The sequence below is a fragment of the Meles meles genome, chromosome 2, assembly GCF_922984935.1.
Source record: "Meles meles chromosome 2, mMelMel3.1 paternal haplotype, whole genome shotgun sequence".
Taxonomy (NCBI): domain Eukaryota; kingdom Metazoa; phylum Chordata; class Mammalia; order Carnivora; family Mustelidae; genus Meles; species Meles meles.
Window position 1 is genome coordinate 163,071,809 of NC_060067.1, and position 21,975 is coordinate 163,093,783.

Here is a 21,975-nt window from a genome sequence, read left to right on the forward strand (position 1 = left end):
AACTGCCTTAGAGTCTAAGGTAAAGGTAAATTGACCTCACTATATTATTTGCCAGAATACAATACTTCGTTTCTTGCATATTTTGCAAACAGTACGTTTTAAAATAGTGTAATTGTGCCCCGGTATAAAAAATGGCTTTCGAACTACTCTGAAATTTTAAATAAATCTGCTCTAAAAATTTGAATCCCGTATAGTTTGTTGACTATAATTTTGTGTTATTCTGGTTTTAGAGATTTAATGTATAAAAACAACTGGCATATATTCAAGTTCTTGAGTTTTCATAAATATTACTTCAAAATATATTTCACAGGGGTCTTACTATTTCTGACCATTAATTTTCTAAACCTGTTTTGTCTGTTAGCTACTAATAATCTAAAACTTACATTGTTACTGGAAGAAAAAATTAGTATAGCCAAACAATTGTAATATGTTCTCAAAAACAGACGTTTGGTTGACGTTTTTATCTAGCATCTTTTTGTTTCTCTCTGAAAGACAAGATGTTTAGACTCAGTCATAAATATTTAACTATGCTCTCATTCTCCTCTGAAACCACTGGATTTTGTTCCTTCAAAGATCGGCTATGTTAATCTTACCATATATATTTTAAAGCTATCTAGGTTTGACCAGATTAGGTTTTGGGGTTTAAATTTTTAAATTTTTAAAAAATATTTTGAAGGGAGTCTCAAAAGATTGAAAAAAACACATCTCAAGTAAATAAAGATAAATATATTTATGTTGTGAAGATTATAAAGACCCAAATTAGAGAAAGAATACTAGTATGATTCAATATTAAAAACAGATCATACTATAATCCTTACTACTCAATTAGAAAACATTCTTTGCCAAAGTTCTCAGTGTTTCCTCTCTCTCCAGCTGATTAAAAAAAAAACTATAATTACTCTTATTTGACAAAAGAGCACAGAATACGTTAACAGCTTGCATGTTTATGTAAATAACGTGACTAGAGTTAGCCAGGATTGGCATAATCGTGACACGATGCTCATGAAAGACATGCTGAAACGGAGCACTACTATTAGAGTTTGAGTTCCCATCCAGCAGTTGGAATATCTGTCACTTTCAATCTCTCCTTATTAATCTAGCTTCTAAACTAAAAGATTAGTGTCTGTTTTTTCAAGTAAATTTCCCTCCTATAAAGCTGCTTCAGTGGTTGCCAGACTGGGCCCTAAAGCCTGGGCTTGGAGAGGCACAGAGTTAACTGCAGGGAACTACATCATATGCTTACCATGACTTTTCTATATACTGAATGAACATTAAGTGTCTCTAGTACATTCTTTGATGTTGTAGTTGTAGAGAGGGCTGTGCGTGCTCTAACACAGTGCTTGCCAGAGTGAGGTAGTACACCACAAAGGGTGTGCAAGAGGAGCCAGGGGAGTTTAAGAAGAAATATTACACTTTTTATTTATATTTTTACCTGGAAATATAAAATCATATGAAAACTTGATTTTTTAATCCGTAAACACACACGTTTTCCATTACTGAATGTGTCAGGTGGTCTCAAGTCTACTGAGAGAAGGGAGTGCGTTCATATGTGAAAACTTCTTCCCTGGTTGGTTCACATTGGTGTATTGTGATGTACTGAAGCATACGAGTGCGGGTTAAGGTTGCATTATCCAGTTTAAACTAAATTAACCTTCACCAAAATGCCAAGTGGCTGTAAAAGATTCCTTCAAAGCTGCAGACTGAAGACTGTTACCTGCACACAAGTAAGCAATGAGAAAATGGCAGAGCTACCACTTCTCCAAATATAAACTATGAGATTTGGAAAAGAAAAAAAAAAAATCTCTGGACCTAAGAAGTCCAAAAGTCAGGTTTTTGTTTTTGTTTTTGTTTTTTAAGATTTACCTATTTATGTGAGAGCGCTCGTGCACGTGTGCAAGTGGAGGGAGAGGCCGAGGGAGAGAATCTTTCAAGCAGACTCCCCACTGAGTGCCAGAGCACGAATTAGGGCTCAGTCCCATGATCCTGAGATGACCTGATCCAAAACCAAGAGTTGAATGCTCAACTGACTAGACCACCCAGGCACCCCCAAAAGTGCTGAATTTTAAGAAGACTATTTGAAGTCCTATTTAATAGCTGTTATTAACTGTAAGCCACTCCCTAAGTGTATATTGTTCTTTGAAACATAAGCTGATGATGAGATGAGGTCACCCTAAGTAGCAAGATGTTTAAAAATATTTTCCAGTATATGAAGACAATAAGATGTTTTTCTTTTCCTTTCTTGTTTGTTTTCAGTGTTTAAAATGAAGTTTACATTTGGCATGATTTCCCTAAATTTAATGATATTTAGGGGATTTTTACTGGCCAGCAGCATATTGAAAGTTGATAAAGGTCCTCATTTGGGAAATCATATGTTTTTTCTGACTGTGGCATAAACTTTATATATAAGTAAATAAATATACAATAGAAATGTTTGAGCACATGCCCAAAAATGTTTTACTGATGGGGTACATAATCAAAAATGTTTGAAGGCCATAATTCTAAAAAATTGGGGTCTTCAAATTTGTTTTTTTAGTTGCTCCAAAAGGATCAGTGTATCCTCTCATCCTTTCTCTGTATGCCTCAGAATTCCCATTTTTCTCTTTTTAAAATTCTCTGTAAATAACATTAAGGAATTTGAAATGAGGACTCAGACATCTGAATGTTGTAAGTGGCTTCTGAGTAACTAATGTCAGCTCAAAATTTCTGTACATTTTGAACAGGAGTTGCTTTAACTTCAGAATATTCAGTAATAGGCTATGCAAGTCACAGACCTTTTTATACCTTATTTTTTTAGCCAGAACTTACTGAGTACCATCTTGTACAAGGAATCAAGCCAGCTCACTGCAGACATAATGGGATGTGAGATAGATCTCCTATACTGATGTTTATACTCTTTATCCAGGACATAATTGTTTTCTTCTGGCTTTGATATTAGGTCAGAAATGTTGTTGATGTAAAGTATCCAGATTTCAATCCATTATATTAAGTTGAAGAAAGATGAAATCCATGTGACCTTTGCCTATTGAAATCTAAAAATTAATAAGAACTTTGCTCTTCAACTTTAAAACATTTAAAAAATACATTTGATATATATAAAGAATATTAATATGCATAATACTTAAGAGGAAAATACTATACCAAATATCAGTAAACCTGCCACACAACATAAGGAAAAATATATTGCCAAAACTTAATGTGTTTATTCACTTTCCTATCACCCTGCTTATCTGTGAAGTCAGCTAATTTCATGAATGCTGTATTTTTCTTTGCTGTGTGTCTTTAATAGTTCAGTTATATATAGTTGTATTTTTTAAATTTGTTATATACATCTTTAATAGATCTAACTGATCTGCATAAATATATATAACTGAACTATGTATTTGTCATCTTTGGGACATATCCTAAATGGATGTCATATGTAATATCTTTGGACTTATATTTTTCATTCAATATAGTATTTCTAAGATTACATCTTAGATGTTACACGTAGTTTAGTTAATGCTACACATAGCTTAGTTATTTTTGCTGCTTTATAATAGTCCATTGTATACAAGCACTATCCCATTTTATCCATCCTGTCAATGGACATTTGGGTTGTTCATTTCTTTATATTTTGCTATTAAATTAACAGTGTTGCCATGAATATTCCTGTGTAGGTATCCTGGTGCACACATGCAAGCATTTTTCTAGGGCAGTGGATTGCAAACTTTAGCATGCATTGGGATCCGTTGGAGGAATGGAGAAAACACACTGCTGGGCTCCATCCTCAGTGCTTCAGATTCAGTAGATCTAGGATGGGTCTAGGAATTTGAATTTCTAACATATTTCCAAGGTGAGCCTAATGCTGCCAATGTGGGGACCACACTTTTTTTTCTTTTTTTTCTTTTTTTTTTTTTTTAAAGATTTTATTTATTTAGTTGATAGAGATCACAAGTAGGCAGAGAGGCAGGCAGAGAGAGAGAGGAGGAAGCAGGCTCCCTGCCGAGCAGAGAGCCCGATGCGGGACTCGATCCCAGGACCTTGGGATCATGACCTGAGCCGAAGGCAGAGGCTTAAACCACTGAGCCACCCAGGCGCCCCTTTTTTCTTTTTTTTTAAGATTTTATTTATTTGAGAGAGAGAAAACATGAGCGGGGGGGAAGGGCAGAGGAAGAATCTAGCTCCACTTTCCTACCCCCTGCTCGATTTGGGGCTCCATCCTAGATCCCAGTACTCCAGGACCATGACCCAAGGTGATGGCAACTGCTTAGCCTACTGAGCCACCCAGGCACCCCTAGGGACCACATTTTTGAGAACCAATGCTCTGTGAATATAAGTTGTACTAGCAATTGACCCTTGAACAATATGGATTTGAACTGCACAGGTCCACTTATGTGTAGATTTTTTTTTTATAAATACCCTATAGTACTATGAATATATTTTCTCTAGCACACTTGGTTATAAAAATAGAGTAGCATAAACAGTATGTATTAATTGACTATTTATGTTATTGGTATGACTTCTAGTCAATAGTCGGCTATTAGTAAAGTGTTAGAAGAGTCAGAAGTTATATGTGGATTTTTAACTACACAGGAGAGGGAGAGTTGGTACCCCAAAACCCTGCATTGTTCAAGAGTCAACTGTATTGGGTGTTAGGTATATGAATGTTTAATTTTTTAAAATGCCAAATTGTGTTTTAGAGTCATTGCAGTAATTTTATATCCCACCAGCAATTGCATAAACCTTCCCACTGATCCACATCCTCCTCAATGCCTGATATTCTCAAGACTTTTTAATATTTAATATTTTAATATTTGCCTTCTTGACCTAAGGTTATGTTCTCTTTTTTAGGAACAAAATAATTTTAAAATATGTGGAATTTAAGAAACAAGACAAGAAAGGGGAAAAAGAGAAGCAAACCAAGAAACAAACAACTATAGAGAACAAACTGATGGTTACCAGAGGGGAGGCAGGATGGGAGGGATGGGTGAAATAGGGGATGGGGATGAAGGAGTGCACTTATGATGAGCACCAGGTGTTGTATGCACGTATTGAATCACTATATTGAACACCTGAAACTAATGTTAAACTGTTAACTAACTGAAATTTAAGTAAAAACCAGCCCCCCCCCATTTTAAATGTATTGAACTAAGAGTTTAGGTAGAGTAAATTGAGTTCTGTGTTTAGTTATTGTGATTGATGGTTTGGTTGAATAAATCAGCCTGCATAAATTGAATAAGTATTTTTTGATAGTATATTAATTAATAGATAATATGGGCATCAAGAAAAAATGCTTTGTGTACATTTTATGTAATTTTTAAATTTGAATAACATAGGTTACAATTTGAAAATGGTGTTTATAGGCAAATTAAAACTCACTAAACTGATATGCCCTCCTAGATACAGTATAACATTGGCTTTCCCAGTTGGTAGATGGGTTTCACTTGTCTTGGGGTCTGAAATTTAGAAAGGATTAAGTTAAATAGTAGCATAATATGGTGATCATTAACTTAACTAGAAGCACTTCTCAATTTACTCCATAGAATATTTCCATTCTAAGCATAGTGCCTTATTTATTAAAGTGGATAATCCCAGTAACTTGGGAACTCCAGGTCCACCCTGGGGAGCATACCACACAGAAAGCAAATAACCATTCTTAGCATGATCATTTTACAAATGCTTGGCCTCTCTGAGAACTAAAATAAGCTTAGTATATAACAAAGCTCCTATCTATGATATATAAGATTTTCATTGCTGCTTACTCCCCAGCAAAGCTGTTACATAAAGAAAGCTACATGAGCCAGTCTATTAGAGACTTTCTTATCAACTTAAAATGTTTTCCAAGCCTATTACATTTTTATATTGGTATATATCTATTTTTAAATTAGATATTCTGATTGGTTCATATGAAAGACAGATTGTGAATATTATGTTTACAATATAATTCCATGTTATTTGTTAGTATGTTCAAGAAAGTAAAGCTAAAGTGATCTAATTAAAAAACAAATGCCAAAAATGTCCTCCAAATGAAAAATAGTAGCCCGACTTGAGGGCAGTTTTCAAATCTACAGAACTGTGAGATTTCTTGCAATAATTTCACTACTACTTTCTCTAATTGCTGGCCTTTTGATTATTTCATTTAGAGGAAAGTGTCAGTTGCATAACATCGATACATTAAATTTTCATCCATTTTGTGATATGGCTGGTTGAGGGAGAGGAGTGAAAAGAAATATTGGGGGAGAAAGTTGATGTTCTAGCAAGGAGAGGATAATGTCAGGCCAACTAAAGCCATGTAAAGATATATAAGAAGCAAAGGTCAATTAGAAACTTCTTACATAATGGCAACTATGACAAGAATGCTGAAATTGGAAAGGATTTTCTCACTCTCCCCTGGCAGTTTCCAGGCTGTAAAAGTCGATTTACATTTGCTTTGGTCAGTCTCTTGTGTTTCTATGCTTTTGATTCTTCGCTGTTTTCTCTCCACACCCTTTCTCTGCCCAGATGGGTTTGTTGCATGTAATGCCTTATGTTTTTTCTCTTCCTTTTCTCCCAGGAACATGTATCTGCAGTAACAGAATTCCAGGCTCTATTACAGAGGCAAAAAAATGATAGGAAATAAAGGAGACACATTTTATTCAGGTTTCAGTTATGTATGGCATGTCTGCTGTGTTGAGACACTACCAAGTGCTTTCCATTGTTTTTTTTTTTTAACCATGGCAAGATATACATAACATAAAAAGTTACCATTTTAGCCATTTTTAGCATACAGTTCATTGGCATTAAGTACATTCACAGTGTAACCTCACCCCTACTTCCAAAACTTTTTTATCATACCTAGTAGAAACTACATATAAACAATGACTTTCCAATTCACCCTCCCTCCTGGTAATCTTTATTCTACTTTCTGCCTCTATGAATTTGCCTATGTCATATAAGTGGGATTACATAATATTTGCCCTTTTATGTGTCTGGCTTAGTTAGCGTATAGCTTCAGGATTCATCTATGTTGTAGCATGTATCAGAATTTCATTCCTTTTAATAGCTGAATAATATTCCATTGTGTGTATTTACCACATTTAGTTTATCTGTTTATCTGTTAAGGACACTTGGATTGTGTATGACTTTTAATCCACCTACATTCCATTAAAATTGTGCTTGCCTACCACCCTTCCCTAGAATTCCCCAGCTTGCTGTAGTCATCTGTCCTTTCGTCTTTATTATCCAAGAGAAGACAGGAGTCTGAGTACTCTGCCATGAAAATTGCACACTTCCTTATTGGCAAACAATTCCCTCTATACCCTGCTATTCATTTCATTTATTTAACTGAAAATTCAAGGTCTACTAAACTCCAGTCACTGGTAAACAAAGGATCAGCCTTGTTTCTTATTTCATATGGCACTTTGATCCAGTATCCCGTGGGAAGTTGATTGGCTGTTCATTCTTCATGTTCAGCCCCTCATCTATGTTTTATTCTTAATTTTCAGTGATCCTAACTGATAATGGTAATGCGATACAACTCAGCCACTGGGAGCCCATAGTTAAAATTACACTGGAGCAAAAAACAACTTAACTACATGTAGAGATTCTCAGCACCCCCACCTATGCATTTGCATTGCTCCTACATCTATCAGACTGTGCCTGATGTAAAGCAGGAGAGAACAATTCACTGTATCCCAGCTGTTGGCTGTATTTTAGAATGTTAGCTAAAATCTAGCTTTTATAGTATCAGTAGTTACCGAAGAATTGAATAAATGAAGTGAGAAGTTGTTACCTTTCACGTGGTGGTTGATGTAGTAAATGTTATCATAAACAGTAAATCATTCCTATTTTTAAAATAAACCATTCCTATAACAAAGGAATAACATAAAAGCAACATTATAGAGACTTAATAGGTCTCAGGCACTTTGCTAAGTTCATACAATGCAGTAACTCATTTCATCCTCATGATCTGATGTCGGTGTGACTTTTATTCATTTTTGGTTAAAGCAGCAGAAGCATGAAGAAGTTAATTTGTCTCATGTCAACAGCTAGAGGATGTCAGAATCTACATGCAGGTGTGGGTCTGTCTTCAGAACTAGAGCGTTATTTAACATACATAAGATAGTAGATTATTTTCATGCAGAGATGATTTCTTAGACTCTGATTTTGGATTTCAGCAATATTAGATGTAAGAACCTCTCAAAATCTCCTTTTATTTGATAGTCTGATTTTTAGTCCTGTTTATAGTATGGTGGTTTATAATTTGTAAATAATGAAATTCATTATATAAGTTGTCCAAATTAATCTGGTGTGTTCACAGGTGGTCGCTGTGTATGGAACTTTATCTGATTTGCTTTCTGTGGCCAGCAGTAAACTCGGCATAAAAGCCACCAGTGTGTATAATGGGAAAGGTGGACTGATCGATGATATTGCTTTGATCAGGTAACCTTCACCTTCTTATAAGCTGTCTACAGTGTTCCCTCAGCACCTTGGTGCTCTGCTGTTTCCCTTAGGCAGTAGTTTAATTACTGGTAAGAATACAGAATTTTGGCAAATGATTGCCTAAAATTTGCTCTTTAGAATTTAAGTAATTTAGACTTCTACTATATGGTAAAAGATCCTCAGTACATTCCAATATTCTGATAGTCTTCCTGCATATTTCATACATGGAATTTTTTTCTTTCTGTTAATAGAGGTGGATCTAATAGGAGGTACAATTCAGGAGGGGTGTCAAAATTTATTTTGGTATTATAGAATTGATGTACATACATTAACTCATGACTTGACTGCCTCTGAACATGTGTTCTTGTAAGATAAATTTAAAATGTTGATCCTTCTCTACTTATAAAAATAGTCCTCACAGCAAATCAGGCCAATTTGCTAAATGACTAATTTACACAAAGCCAGTTCATCAAAAATCAGTTTGTCAAATGACGAATTTGCCCAGTGTCTTCCAGTTGTTAATTTCACCACATTTTTAAAAAAATTTTTTTATTTATTCATTTGAGAGAAAGAGCACACAAGCAGCAGGAGAGACAGAGAGAGATAGAGAGAGAGAGAGAGAAGCAGGCTCCCTGCTGAGGCAGCCTGGAACCTGATGTGGGTCTCAATCCCAGGACCTGGAGATCATGACCTGAGCCAAAGGGGCACCTAATCATCTTAGCCACCCAGGCACCCCTCACCACATCTTTTCTACTTCTTTTCCCACCAGCTTATAATTTGGGTTTGGCTAATACCCATTTAGTATGTTTCAAAATTCAGATGCCTAGAACTTTTGACTCTGAAGACATGCATTTTTTTAATGTTAGAAATCCGATTGATCTCTTTAATTTTATATGCTGCTGCTTATTGTTCCATTCATTTCCTAAGAATGCTTTGAATTTCATAAACCTTACAAGGACCTACTTTGGTAAAAACTTTCTAAATAAAGTAGAGCTTTAAGTAGGGTTAACTCACTAGTGATCACCACCATAGTGATTTTTTTTTTTGTTAGGTTTTGTTTTTGTTTTTAAACATCCCAGGCAGATCTATCTCCTTAAAACAAATATTAGTTTATCTCATTACATCCTCATAGGATCATAGAATTTTGAAGCAAGAAGAGACTTGAGAAAGAAAATAGGAAGGGAATGCTAAGTACTGACTCTGCCCAAGTCACTTCCATTTAACTGGCAAGACATGGGATTTTTTAAAATGATGGTATGAAGATAATGATGCGCTAAATTATAGTAGCTAATACAAAAATACAAAGCTAATACAGAGTTTTCATTTAAACTCAGGTCAGAATGACCTTTCAACATAATATACTGCTTTTGAAGGTAATCGCTCCTAATCTCTTCATTTTATAAATGAGGGAACTAAACATCTGAGAAGTTCAGTGTCTTACCTGAGTCACACAGTTTAGTAGTTGATTTTTGTTAATGAGAAGAAAACATGTTCATACTAGTCTTAAAAAGTTAATTGGCATAGTGATTAAGTAGAAGAGATTGTGGACTTAAAAGATACAGCTTTAAAATCCAAATCAGTTAGACTTTCTTAGTTTTTCAACATCTGTCTCCCAGCTTCTTTGTGTTTTGATAGATAATTGAGTCTCATTGTTGGATGATTTGCATCAAGCTAAATTTCTCCTTAACCCAGATGCTGCCTCTAAGAAACATTCAGTGTATTCCTATGATGCCTTATAGGAAAAAAAATTTTTACAACATAGAAGGTCATAACTGAAGCCTTCTGAACTAGAAAATATCTGATTAAGAACTGGTGGCTCACAGTATACTCTCTAATCATTTATTTGCACTAATGGTGAGATATATTGAGGTAGGGGAGTAGCATATGCACTGATAATCTAGAATTTTGGATTATATGCAATCATTTTACCTTTGGGTGTGTGGTGGGTGTTAATGAGTTTTTATAGCGGAGTTCTGATTGCAACTTTATTCTTCCTACATGTAACATAAAAATGTATTTTCATTTCCAGAGCACAGAGCAGCTGATGACTTAGAAGAAAAACCCAATAATTTATTTAGGGTTATAGAATTAAAGTAAAAAAAGAAGAGTTGGCAGTGCTTTTAATCATATCCCTTGAGCATGAGAGTATGTTCTCCAGTTGATAAGAAAGCTGTGAATTCAAATGATGTGCATAGTGGGTTTTGTTTTGTTTTTACCATTTTAAAAGTTCTTCCATGTGCAGGACCTTATTTGAATTTAAATCCAAAGACAGTTAAGTCAAGAAGTTAAGCAAAGCACTGGAAACTTAGTTTCTTTGCAATATAGATTGATAGCAAAACCTGTCTTCTGCATATTTCTAAGGTATAGGTCCTCTAGACAACTGATAATTAATGTGATTTCTGGATTTTGATGATGGCTTTTAAATTTTGATTTTCCCAGGGATGATGATGTTTTGTTTGTGTGTGAAGGAGAACCATTTATTGGTAAGTGACTTCCTTACAAGCCAATTTTATCTGCCAAAATGAAAAAGATGGCAAATATTTTACATGCACTTACTAAGCTTAATTGAAAAGGATCTCATGACAGCATTCAGATCTTCATACCTTTTTTTATTCTAAATTGGGTGTGTGTTGAAGTAAAGTTTTAATTTGAATTATATTTTAGTATGGATACCTCATCTTTTACATGCCTTTAAAATGCACTGGAATTGCACAGGTTCATCAAAAATGACATGATAAGGTCATTTTGATTGTGGAAATACAACTTTTTTCTGATATGTTCTCCTTGAGAGTATTTGTCCCAATTCCTATAAGTGTTAGGTTGTAGAATTTTGAGTGTGCACTGCTTGCATAAGTTAGCATTTGACAATCATTTACAGTGGTCATATCAGATCAGTCAAAATGACTTGATATCAACCACATACACAAACACATAGGCTGATTTGGAAGAAAGCTTATACAATTGTGCATCTCGAGAAAAAGAGCCTAAGGCTTAAATAACATCACTGTTCTTTAATGAGTATTTGATATATTTAGGTCCATACAATCTGACCCTGAATATTTAATAATTTGTGTAAGCCATGACAGTAATTGTATTTGGTGAGCAGAGGGAATTCTCAGGATCATCACACGGGCAGTTGCCAAATTAGAAGTAAGTATATTCTCTTCTCTGTCTTTATCTTAAGACGATGAGCACAAATTTTTCCACATCTTTTATCCATTAGCTTAACAAAGTATTTAGCAAGCAAAGTGGTCACTTATTTGGTTCATTGTACACATACAAACAAAAAGTAATCAAATAATGTTTTTGTCTTACCGTTATGAACTTCTGGATTTAAAAATATTTGGTATTTCATGCTTTGCGTTTATGGATGCTTACGTTGTGTTACATTTGACTGGTGGAAACCTCTTCAACTCTTTATTACAACACCATTGGTCTTTTATAGCTTCCTTACTATCTGGAATAACAAGGTATTCATCTTATACTTCTGTTGCAGACCCAGATCAATATGTTTTCCAAGAAGCCTTAATGTCTTTTAGTAGGAAATGTCATTTCAAAACACAGTCTGGGTGCCAGCCAGGCTCATTGCTACTGGGTTCATTATTTTTACTAGGCTTTTTGGTAGACAGAGTTGGAAATACATAGCCAGAGTTGGAAATACATAGCTAGCTAGAAATGAAATTTATGTGTAATATATGATAAGAAGGTTTGTATAAGAGATGGGTAAAATTGCTCCTGGGTTCATACTCACTCATACTTTGGTTTATAATCAGGATTGTAAGATTTTTATTTAACCTTTTCTGTCTTAAACCTATGTCTCCTTTCATCCATATCAATAATTCTGGCTTGGGGGAATGTAGGGAATGATAGAATTATGTCACATAAGTACTCATTTCATCCCACACAAAACAGACATAAAAGTGTCAGTATCAATTCCAATAGTTTCAGTACCGATATGAATCCTAAAGACAGTTAAAAATTTTTTTGCAAATGCTTATTCCTTTCTTTCCTTACTTAAAAAATAATTGTATTGTTTCTACATTACCAGCTTACATAGCCATTATATACTATACTCTCTTTTAAAACTGTCACTTAGCTAGGGGCGCCTGGGTGGCTCAGTGGGTTAAGCCTCTGCCTTCAGCTCAGGTCATGATCTCAGGGTCCTGGGATGGAGCCCCACATTGGGCTCTCTGCTCAGCAGGGAGCCTGCTTCCTCCTCTCTCTCTCTCTCTCTCTCTGCCTGCCTCTCTGCCTACTTATGATCTCTCTCTGTCAAATAATTAAATAAATTCTAAAAAAAAAAAAAAGTGTCACTTAGCTTTACTCTTTCAAATGTATTTAATGCTCACCCCCAATCCTTATGTTGATGCCTCCAGTGGTTGTTTGAAACTTATTCCCTAGTAGATTCTTTACAAAGAACTTCCAAGAAGAACAATGTTCTCTGACATCTCACATGTTAATAACAGTTTGTGGCTTATTTTTGAAAGTCAATTTGACTGGATGTAAAATCATATGGCAAAACTGAACAAATTTAAAACTTTAATGATGTATGTTTTATTGTATATGTTATCTCTCAACTAAGCTGTTAAAAAAAATCCTTGGTTCACATTTTCTTTCTTCAGATATCTTAAATATGTTGTACTCTGTCTTACTCTGGCATAAAATGTTTGTGTCCAAAAAATATCATTCATAATGATTATTTTTCCTAGGTCACTCAAAGGATTATTCTTTCTTTAAAGAACAGTAATTTTGGTAGACTTTTTCTGAGTATTCTGAGCTGATTCTCTCTGTCTGATAAGTGGTGAACCCTGTCAATATGTATTTTCAGATCTTCTTTTAATTTCAGAAAAATTTTCTTGAACTCTAAATTATGCATTTATTTTGTCCCCCTGCTTTAATTTTCTTTCAGTACTCCTATTGTTTGTATGTTGGATATTCTACACCTGTCTTCTATATCGGAAATCTTCTCTGCAATCCTTTTTATGTCTTCCTTCATTTCTTATTATTTTAAAAGTTTTCCTCTTTTTCATCTTTTCTTTCCCTTAAGGTATTACCTGTTTATTCTCTCCTGTGTTTCTTCTAGTGTAGTTTCATTTCAAATTAGGTTTTTTTTTTTTTAAGATTTTATTTACTTATTTGACAGAGAGAGATCACAAGTAGGCAGAGAGGCAGGCAGAGAGAGAGGAAGGGAAGCAGGCTCCCTGCTGAGCAGAGAGCCCGATACGGGGCTCGATCCCAGGACCCCGGGATCATGACCTGAGCCGAAGGCAGAGGCTTTAACCCACTGAGCCACCCAGGCCCCCTGAATTAGGTTTTCATCGTAGTTCTTACTCTCTCCTCTGAGTTCTCTCACGTCATTTGTGAATTTTGTAATTCTGGGTTATGTTCTTTTCATATTTTATATTATTAACTACTTTTAACATCTCTGGAATATTTGGTAATAGTTTTTATCTATTTTGGGGGCATTTCTTTCTGGCACATTTTCATTATCTATAGGGATGTAAGTCAAGTCTTATTCTTTGAAAATTTTTGTATGAGATTTTCTGTTGCCCATTTAACGTGAAATTGTTTTCTTTAACTTGAGAAGGGAAAGCTAACTTAGGGAAGGTTTTCTAATTTCATGGGTCTGAAGTTCACTTTTCTGTTATTTGTGTGATGTATTAAAAATATATAAGTCACCTTCTGATGTATTCTGGCTGTTTTAGACCTTTTTAACTTTTATTTGGACTCCCTTCTCTTTTGTCTCTGTCTTTGTTCCATTCAGCTTGGGTTCTTTTTCCAGCATCTTATCCTTGGTGTATTGGGCTTTGTTGTAGAAGGGAGTTTTGGCTGGTGGGTTTTGAGGTTCATTTCTAGCCTCCTCAGATCTTACTGCAAACTACTTGCTTCACCCATCCATGGATTGAACATACCCCTTCCACTCTCAGTCCATTTTCAAATAGATTAGCCAAGCTTTGAAGTGAGTATGGATTACTTTGAAATTCTTGGGTTCATCACCTAACCTGTTTTTTCTGTCAGCTTCTTCCTTCAAAGATGCTGATACCATGGTGATCTTGTATCTGTGGGATTACCTTATCAGTTTTGTCTTAAATGCTATTGATGTATCTCTAGTAGCTCTGTTAAGCTTTTATGCATGTTTTTACTTTCAAAGTTGAAGCTTATTGCCATCTTCCCCATTAACTCAATCTTACCTTTTTTATTGTTTTCTACATGTCATTTCTAGATCCTCAGACAGATTCTAAACTACCTGAAGGGTTGTCAGGATCTCACACAGACTGGCTAACCTTAAATGTTGGAGGGCGGTACTTTACAACTACACGGTAGGTGCATGTGAATGTGTGCACAGGTGTGTGTTTGAGGACACTATGTAGTATTTGTTCTTTCCTTCAGTTTTGCTGATTTCCTTAGAAAAGACTGTAGTGCCTTGTGATCTTAAACCATTTTTTAGAAAGTTTTTTCAAAGCGTAGAAGAATGATTCACAGGTCCTTCCAAAGAAAGCATGAAAGGCATGAACATGCTTTTTAAGTATCAAATATTTTAGAGTTTTAAAACAGGTTTTTTAGATGTCAGGTAATAAACATGTAACAAAAGTGAAAATGAACAGTATTGAAATTTGTAGCAACTACAACTGCTTATGTTAAAGGGGTAAGAACAAGGCAAGTTTAGGTCAAGAATATTGTGATAAAATAGCTTGCTAGAAGGATAGATTAGTGTTTAAGTTAAAAGAACCTAAAACAATATTTGAATCAAAGGAAATGCCAGATTAGAAGGGATTTTGACAAGTGGCAACTTACTGCACATTTTTGTTTCCCAGCATCACTCCTACCAGGTTATAGCATGCATCTTTTTGAGAGAGCAGCTGGGATCAAGTATACTCTTGACTTATATGTTTGTTTATAAAGACAAATGGAGAAATCAATTTTTTTCCCTGAATTCTTAGGAGCACTTTAGTGAATAAAGAACCTGACAGTATGCTGGCCCACATGTTTAAGGACAAAGGTAAGTACAACACATTGTTTTCACATTTTGTGAGATCTCTTTATAGCTGTATTGGCTTAACTCTTGTCCTTCTGTACTTTTTAATGATACCAATAATTTTTACACAAGTGAAAACTTACTAATATGTTATATAATTTTCTTCCTAAATTTCTAACTTTGTTTATTGTTCATGGGGGGGTTCTTTTCGCTATAATGGTGACACAGGTGTCTGGGGAAATAAGCAAGATCATAGAGGAGCTTTCTTAATTGACCGAAGTCCTGAGTACTTTGAGCCCATTTTGAACTACTTGCGTCATGGACAGCTCATTGTAAATGATGGCATTAATTTATTGGGTAAGTTTTTATGATTCCTCACATTTTTGTAAAGTTGGGATTTTTAAATTTTGTTTCCACTTGCAGAGTAATATTAGTAACATATTTTCATAAAGCGAGAGTGTATCTTTTCCACTTTTAAAACTAAATTTTTTTGGGCGCCTGGGTGGCTCAGTGGTTTAGGCCACTGCCTTCGGCTCAGGTCATGATCTCAGGGTCCTGGGATCGAGTCCCGCATCGGGCTCTCTGCTCAGCAGGGAGCCTGCTTCCCTCTCACTCTCCCTGCTTGCCTCTCTGCCTGCTTGTGATCTCTCTCTGTCAAATAAATAAATAAAAATCTTTAAAAAAAAAAAAAAAAACTAAATTTTTTTTATATATATGAGTATATATAGTATGGAAAGAGATGTAGGCACAGATTCAGTCTTTGTGTATATGGGTATATGTCTAACCCATAAATTCTGATTTTAGATTCTAAAGAGATTTAGATTTTATCACAAGAGACTTTAAGCGATTTTGTTGTTGTTTTGAATCAAATTGTGACTGTGACTTCACTTCAGGTTATGCACCTTCCCATCATGTTGAGATGTAGGGTCATCAAAAGGGGAAATTATCTTCAGAATCATAAGACTGGATTAGAATCTCAATTCTACAACCTACTAGAAGTTTAACTTGGGGGAATTCTCTCTTGAGTCTACTTTGAAAATAGAGTACTAAAAATATGCTCATCTCTGGGACGCCTGGGTGGCTCAGTGGGTTAAAGCCTTTGCCTTCGGCTCAGGTCATGATCCCAGGGTCCTGGGATCGAGCCCCATATCAGGCTCTCTGCTCCGCGGGGAGCCTGTTTCCTCCTCTCTCTCTCTGCCTGCCTCTCTGCCTACTTGTGATCTCTGTCTGTCAAATAAATAAATAAAATCTTTAAAAAAAAAAAAAAATGCTCATCCCTGACTACATCACAGGAATTTCACATCATAGAGATGATGTCAGCCAGATCCCTTATAAAGCAGTAGATGCGTCTTCAAAGCTCCTGGGCCTCTACCTGACTAAATTTGGTGTGACTTGATGAGTGGTGAGGGTGTGGTGATCTTGAGTGCACATTCCCAGTTAGCTTCCACAGACTATTGCCATGTAGGTGTGTGGACATAGGGTGTCAGAGCCTTGATTTTTAAAGAAAAGATAGAAATCTAAAATTATATGTGAAATCTTCTTGTTTTGAAAATACTGTATGCCAAAAACATCAGAATCAGCCTGGGCTGGTGGTGAGGCAAAGGAGCTAACTTAACAATCTCTGGAGTATGATAGATAACATTCAGTAACTTTCATTGTTGCTGTATTAAAGTCTGTATTGCCTTTAAAGTTTACCCGTTGCAAAAAATGACCTTATTTGACCTTTCATCTAGCTTCATACCTATTCATTACAAATTCTTTGTTGCTTTCTTATTTTTTACCTACCAACTGTTGCTTAAAACCATGTAAGACCTATTTTTATTTTAGTCATTCTGCAGAAATTATTATTAGAAAAATAAACAATGGTCCTCTGTTGTACAGTCCTTTGCTTTTTAGCAGCTAGACCACTCCTGCTTACACTCTGATGGCCACTTTTTTTCTGAGGACACTTAAACTTCACTGTGCATCCTATGGGCTCTTCGATGCTTCCTAGTTTAATTTTTCTCTATATTGCTTGTAGCCTTTCATATCCTCCCCGCCTGGGAAAGAACATCAGAAATACATATCCATGCTATCCCAGACTTGAGCTATGCCAAGCTATGCTTGTTCCTTTTTCAGGTTTCTCAGCCATTGTTTTATTTATTCATTGTTCAGCAAGCAGAGCTCTGTACTGGATTCATTTTTTAAAGCATTACTACTTCTAATTAGTACAAAATCTATCCAGACTCTTTATAACATTTACAGGTTGCCCAACTGATTATATGCTTTACAGTAATCCACACTGACTTATTTACCTTCTACCTCTACTTAAATGACCTTATTTCTTATTCTTCCTAATTTCTGCTTTCATCAGTGAATATATTTTTTCCTTCCTTTCATTATTTGTTTTCTGCCTTTAATGACCTTCATTTTTTCCAGTGAATCATGTTGTCCTATTCTGCTACCATTTATCTTCAAAACCTTCTTTTTCTGATTTTTAAAAAATATTTATTTGAGAGAGAGAGAACACGAGTGGAGAGGAGGGAAAAAGGGAGGGAGAAAAGTAGACTGCCCGCTGAGCAAGGAGCCCAGGACAGGGCTCCATCCCAGGACCTTGAGATCATGACCTAAGCTGAAAGTAGACACTTAACTGACTGAGCCACCCAGGCACCCCTCATTTTCTGCTTTAAATTATCTTTCCTTACCTTGTAGGTAAATTTGACTTCAATTATTCTCTAACTTGAAAGCTTTTCTTGCATTGCAATATTTTATTTCCTTGAAGTCACATAAATTTCTGAACACATAAATTTGGTCTGAAGTCACATAGATTTTCTGAACCCCAGTTTGATACAGTAAAAAGAGAATGGTCGTAAATGTCAGGAAGCATACAGTTTAATAATGATCAAGGTGATCATTTGCCTACCAAGTGCCAAGCATTATACCTAATTATATATTGCATGTCACTTTTTTTTTTTTTAATTAACATAGAATGTATTATCTGCCCCACAGGTACAGGTCTGTGAATCATCAGATCAGACTGACACATTTCACAACACTCACCATAGCATATACCACCCCCACGTCCATAACCCAGCCATCCTATCCCTACCACCCCACCACCCCAGCACCCTCAGTTTGTTTTGTGAGATTAAGAGTCTCTTATAGTTTATCTCCCTCCCCATCCCATCTTGTTTCATTCCTTCCCTCCCTACCCCCGAAGATCCCCCGCCCTGCCTCTCAAATTCCTCGTATCAGAGAGAGCATATGATAATTGTGTTTCTCCAGTTGACTTATTTCGCTTACCTAATACCCTCTATTTCCATCCACATTGTTGCAAATGGCAAGATTTAATGGCTTCATAGTATTCCATTATATATCTATCTATACCACATCTTCTTTATCCATTCTAGGTTCTTTTCCATAGTTTGGCTATTGTGGACATTGCTGCTATAAACAGTGGGGTGCACGTGCCCCTTCGGATAACTGTGTTTGTATCTTTAGGGTAAACACCCAGTAGTGTGATTGCTGGGTCATAGGGTAGCTCTATTTTCAACTTTTTGGGGAACCTCCATACTGTTTTCCAGAGTGACTGCACGAGCTTGCATTCCCACCAACATTGTATGAGGGTTCCCCTTTCCCCGCCTCCTCACCACATCTTTCTTCTCCTGACTTGTTAATTTTAGCCATTCTGACTTGTGTGAGGTATCTCACTGTAGTTTTACTTTGTATATCCCTGATGCCAAGTGATGTTGAGCACCTTCTCATGTGTCTTTTGGCCATTTGGATGTCTTCTTTGCAGAAATGTCTGTTCATGTCTTCTGCCCATTTCTTGTTTGGATTATTTGTTCTTTGGGTGTTGAGTTTGAGAAGTTCTTTATAGATTTTGAATACTAGACCTATATCTGACATCATTTGAGAATATTTTCTGCCATTCTGTTGGTTGTCTTATGATCTTGTTGACTGTTTCCTTTGCTGTGCAAAAGTTTTTGATCTTGATGAAGTCCAGTAGTTCAAAAATGAACTACTTGCTTCCCTTGCTTCCCTTACTTCCTTGCCTTTGGCAGTGCTTCCCTTGCCTTTGACGATGTTTCTAGGAAAAGTAGCTGTGGCTGAGGTAAAAGAGGTTGCTGCCTGTGTTCTCCTCAAGGATTTTGATGGATTCCTGTCTCACATTGAGGTCTTTCATACATTTTGAGTCTAATTTTGTGTGTGGGATAAGGAATCGGTCCAGTTTCATTCTTCTACATGTGGCTGTCCAGTTTTCCCAACACCATTTGTTAAAGAGACTCTTTTTTCCATTGGACATTCTTTCCTCTGTTGTCGAAGATTAGTTGACTAACTGGGCTCTCTGTTCTGTTCCCTTCATCTATTTCTCTGTTTTTGTGCCACTACCATACTTTCTTAATGATTACAGCTTTTTAATAGAGCATGAAGTCTAGAATTATGATTCCACCAACTTTGGTTTTCTTTTTCAACATTGCTCTGGCTATATGGGGTCTTTTCTGGTTCCATATAAATTTTAGGATTATTTGTTCCATTTCTTTGAAGAAATTGATGGTATTTTGATAGGGATTGCATTAAATCTGTAGATTGCTTTAGGTAAATGAACATTTTCACAGTATTTGTTCTTCCAGTCAGTCCATGAGCATGGAACGTTTTTCCATTTCTTGTGTCTTCCTCAATTTCTTTCATGAGTACTTTATAGTTTTCTGAGTACAGATTCTTTGCCTCTTTGGTTAGGTTTATTCCTAGGAATCTTATGGTTTTGGATGTCTTCTGTCTTGCTATTGGTATATAGAAATGCAGCTGATTTCTGTGCATTGATTTTATATCTTGACACTGTACTGAATTCCTGAATGAGTTCTAGCAGTTTTGGAGTGAAGTCTTTTGGATTTTCCACATAAAGTATCATATCATCTGCAAAGAGTGAGAGTTTGACTTCTTCTTTTTCAATTTAGATGCCTTTTATTTCTTTTTGTTGTCAGATTGCCAAGGTTAGGACTTCTAGTACTATGTTGAATAGCGGTGGTGATAGTGGACATCCCTGCCGTGTTCCTGATCTTAGCCTCAAAGCTGTCAGTTTTTCCCCATTGAGAATTAATATTCGCTGTGGGTTTTTCATAGATAGATTTGATGATATTGAGGGATGTACCCTCTATCCCTACACTTTGAAGAGTTTTGGTCAAGGAAGGATATTGTACTTTGTCTAATGCTTTTTCAGCATCTATTGAGAGAATCATATGGTTCTTGTTCTTTCTTTTTTTTTTTTCTTGTTCTTTTATTAATTCATTGCTTCACATCGATTGACTTACAGATGTTGAACCAAACTTGCAGCCCAGGAATAAATCCCACTTGGTCGTGGTGAATAATCCTTTTATTTTTTTTTTTAAGATTTTATTTATTTATTTGACAGAGAGAGATCACAGTAGACAGAGGCAGGCAGAGAGAGAGAGAGAGGGAAGCAGTCTCCCCACTGAGCAGAGAGCCTGATGCGGGACTTGATCCCAGGACCCTGAGATCATGACCTCAGCCGAAGGCAGCGGCTTAACCCACTGAGCCACCCAGGCGCCCCTGAATAATCCTTTTAATGTACTGTTAGATCCTAATGGCTAATATTTTGGTGAGAATTTTTGCATCCGTGTGCATCAAGGATATTGGTCTGTAATTCTCCTTTTTGATGGGGTCTTTGTGTAGTTTTGGGATGAAGGTAATGCTGGCCTCATAAAATGAGTTTGGAAGTTTTCCTTCCATTTCTATTTGTTGGAACAGTTTCAGGAGAATGGGTATTAATTCTTTAAATGTTTGGTAGAATTCCCCTGGGAAGCCATCTGGCCCTGGGCTCTTGTTGAGAGATTTTTGATGACTGCTTCAATCTCCTTACTGGTTATGGGTCTGTTCAGGTTTTCTATTTCTTCCTGGTTCAATTGTGATAGTTCATACATCTCTAGGAATGCATCCAGTTCTTCCAGATTGTCAAATTTGCTGGCATCAGTTGCTCATAATATGTTCTTATAATTGTTTGTATTTCTTTGGTAGTGGTTGTGATCTCTCTTCTTTCATTCATAACTTTATTAATTTGGGTCCTTTCCCTTTCCTTTTTGATAAGTCTGGCCAGAGGTTTATCGATCTTATTAATTCTTTAAGAGAACCAGTTCCTAGTTTCATTGATTTGTTCTTCTGTTCTTTGGTTTCTATTTCATTGATTTCTGCTCTGACCTTTATTATTTCCCTTCTCCTGCTTGGTTTAGGGTTTCTTTGTTGTTTTTTCTCTACTTTAGGTTTAGAGTGAGGTTGTGTACTTGAGACCTTTCTTATTCCTTGAGAAAGGCTTGTATTGCTATATACTTCCCTCTCAGGACCGCCTTTGCTGTGTCCGAAAATTTTGAACAGTTGTGTTTTCATTTTCATTTGTTTCCATGAATGTTTTTAATTCTTCTTTAAATTCCTGGTTGACCCATTCATTCTTTAGTAGGATGCTCTTTAGCCTCCATGTATTTGAGTTCTTTCCAACTTTCCTCTTATGGTTGAGTTCTAGTTTCAGAGCATTGTGGTCTGAAAATAGGCAAGGAATAATCCCATTCTGTGACCCAGGATGTGATCTATTCTGGAGAATGCTCCAT

The 21,975-nt window shown here is 35.9% G+C and overlaps 1 protein-coding gene across 1 annotated transcript in view; it reads left to right on the top strand.

The window, feature by feature from the left end:
• The window catches only part of KCTD9 (potassium channel tetramerization domain containing 9), a 48,966-nt gene that overhangs the window by 1,019 nt on the left and 25,972 nt on the right, over positions 1–21,975 (top strand). The window contains exons 2-6 of the mRNA XM_045998583.1: positions 8,279–8,400; positions 10,840–10,883; positions 14,624–14,720; positions 15,342–15,400; positions 15,605–15,733. Of these exons, the coding sequence (XP_045854539.1) occupies positions 8,279–8,400; positions 10,840–10,883; positions 14,624–14,720; positions 15,342–15,400; positions 15,605–15,733 (451 nt within the window). The remainder of the gene's footprint in view (positions 1–8,278; positions 8,401–10,839; positions 10,884–14,623; positions 14,721–15,341; positions 15,401–15,604; positions 15,734–21,975) is intronic.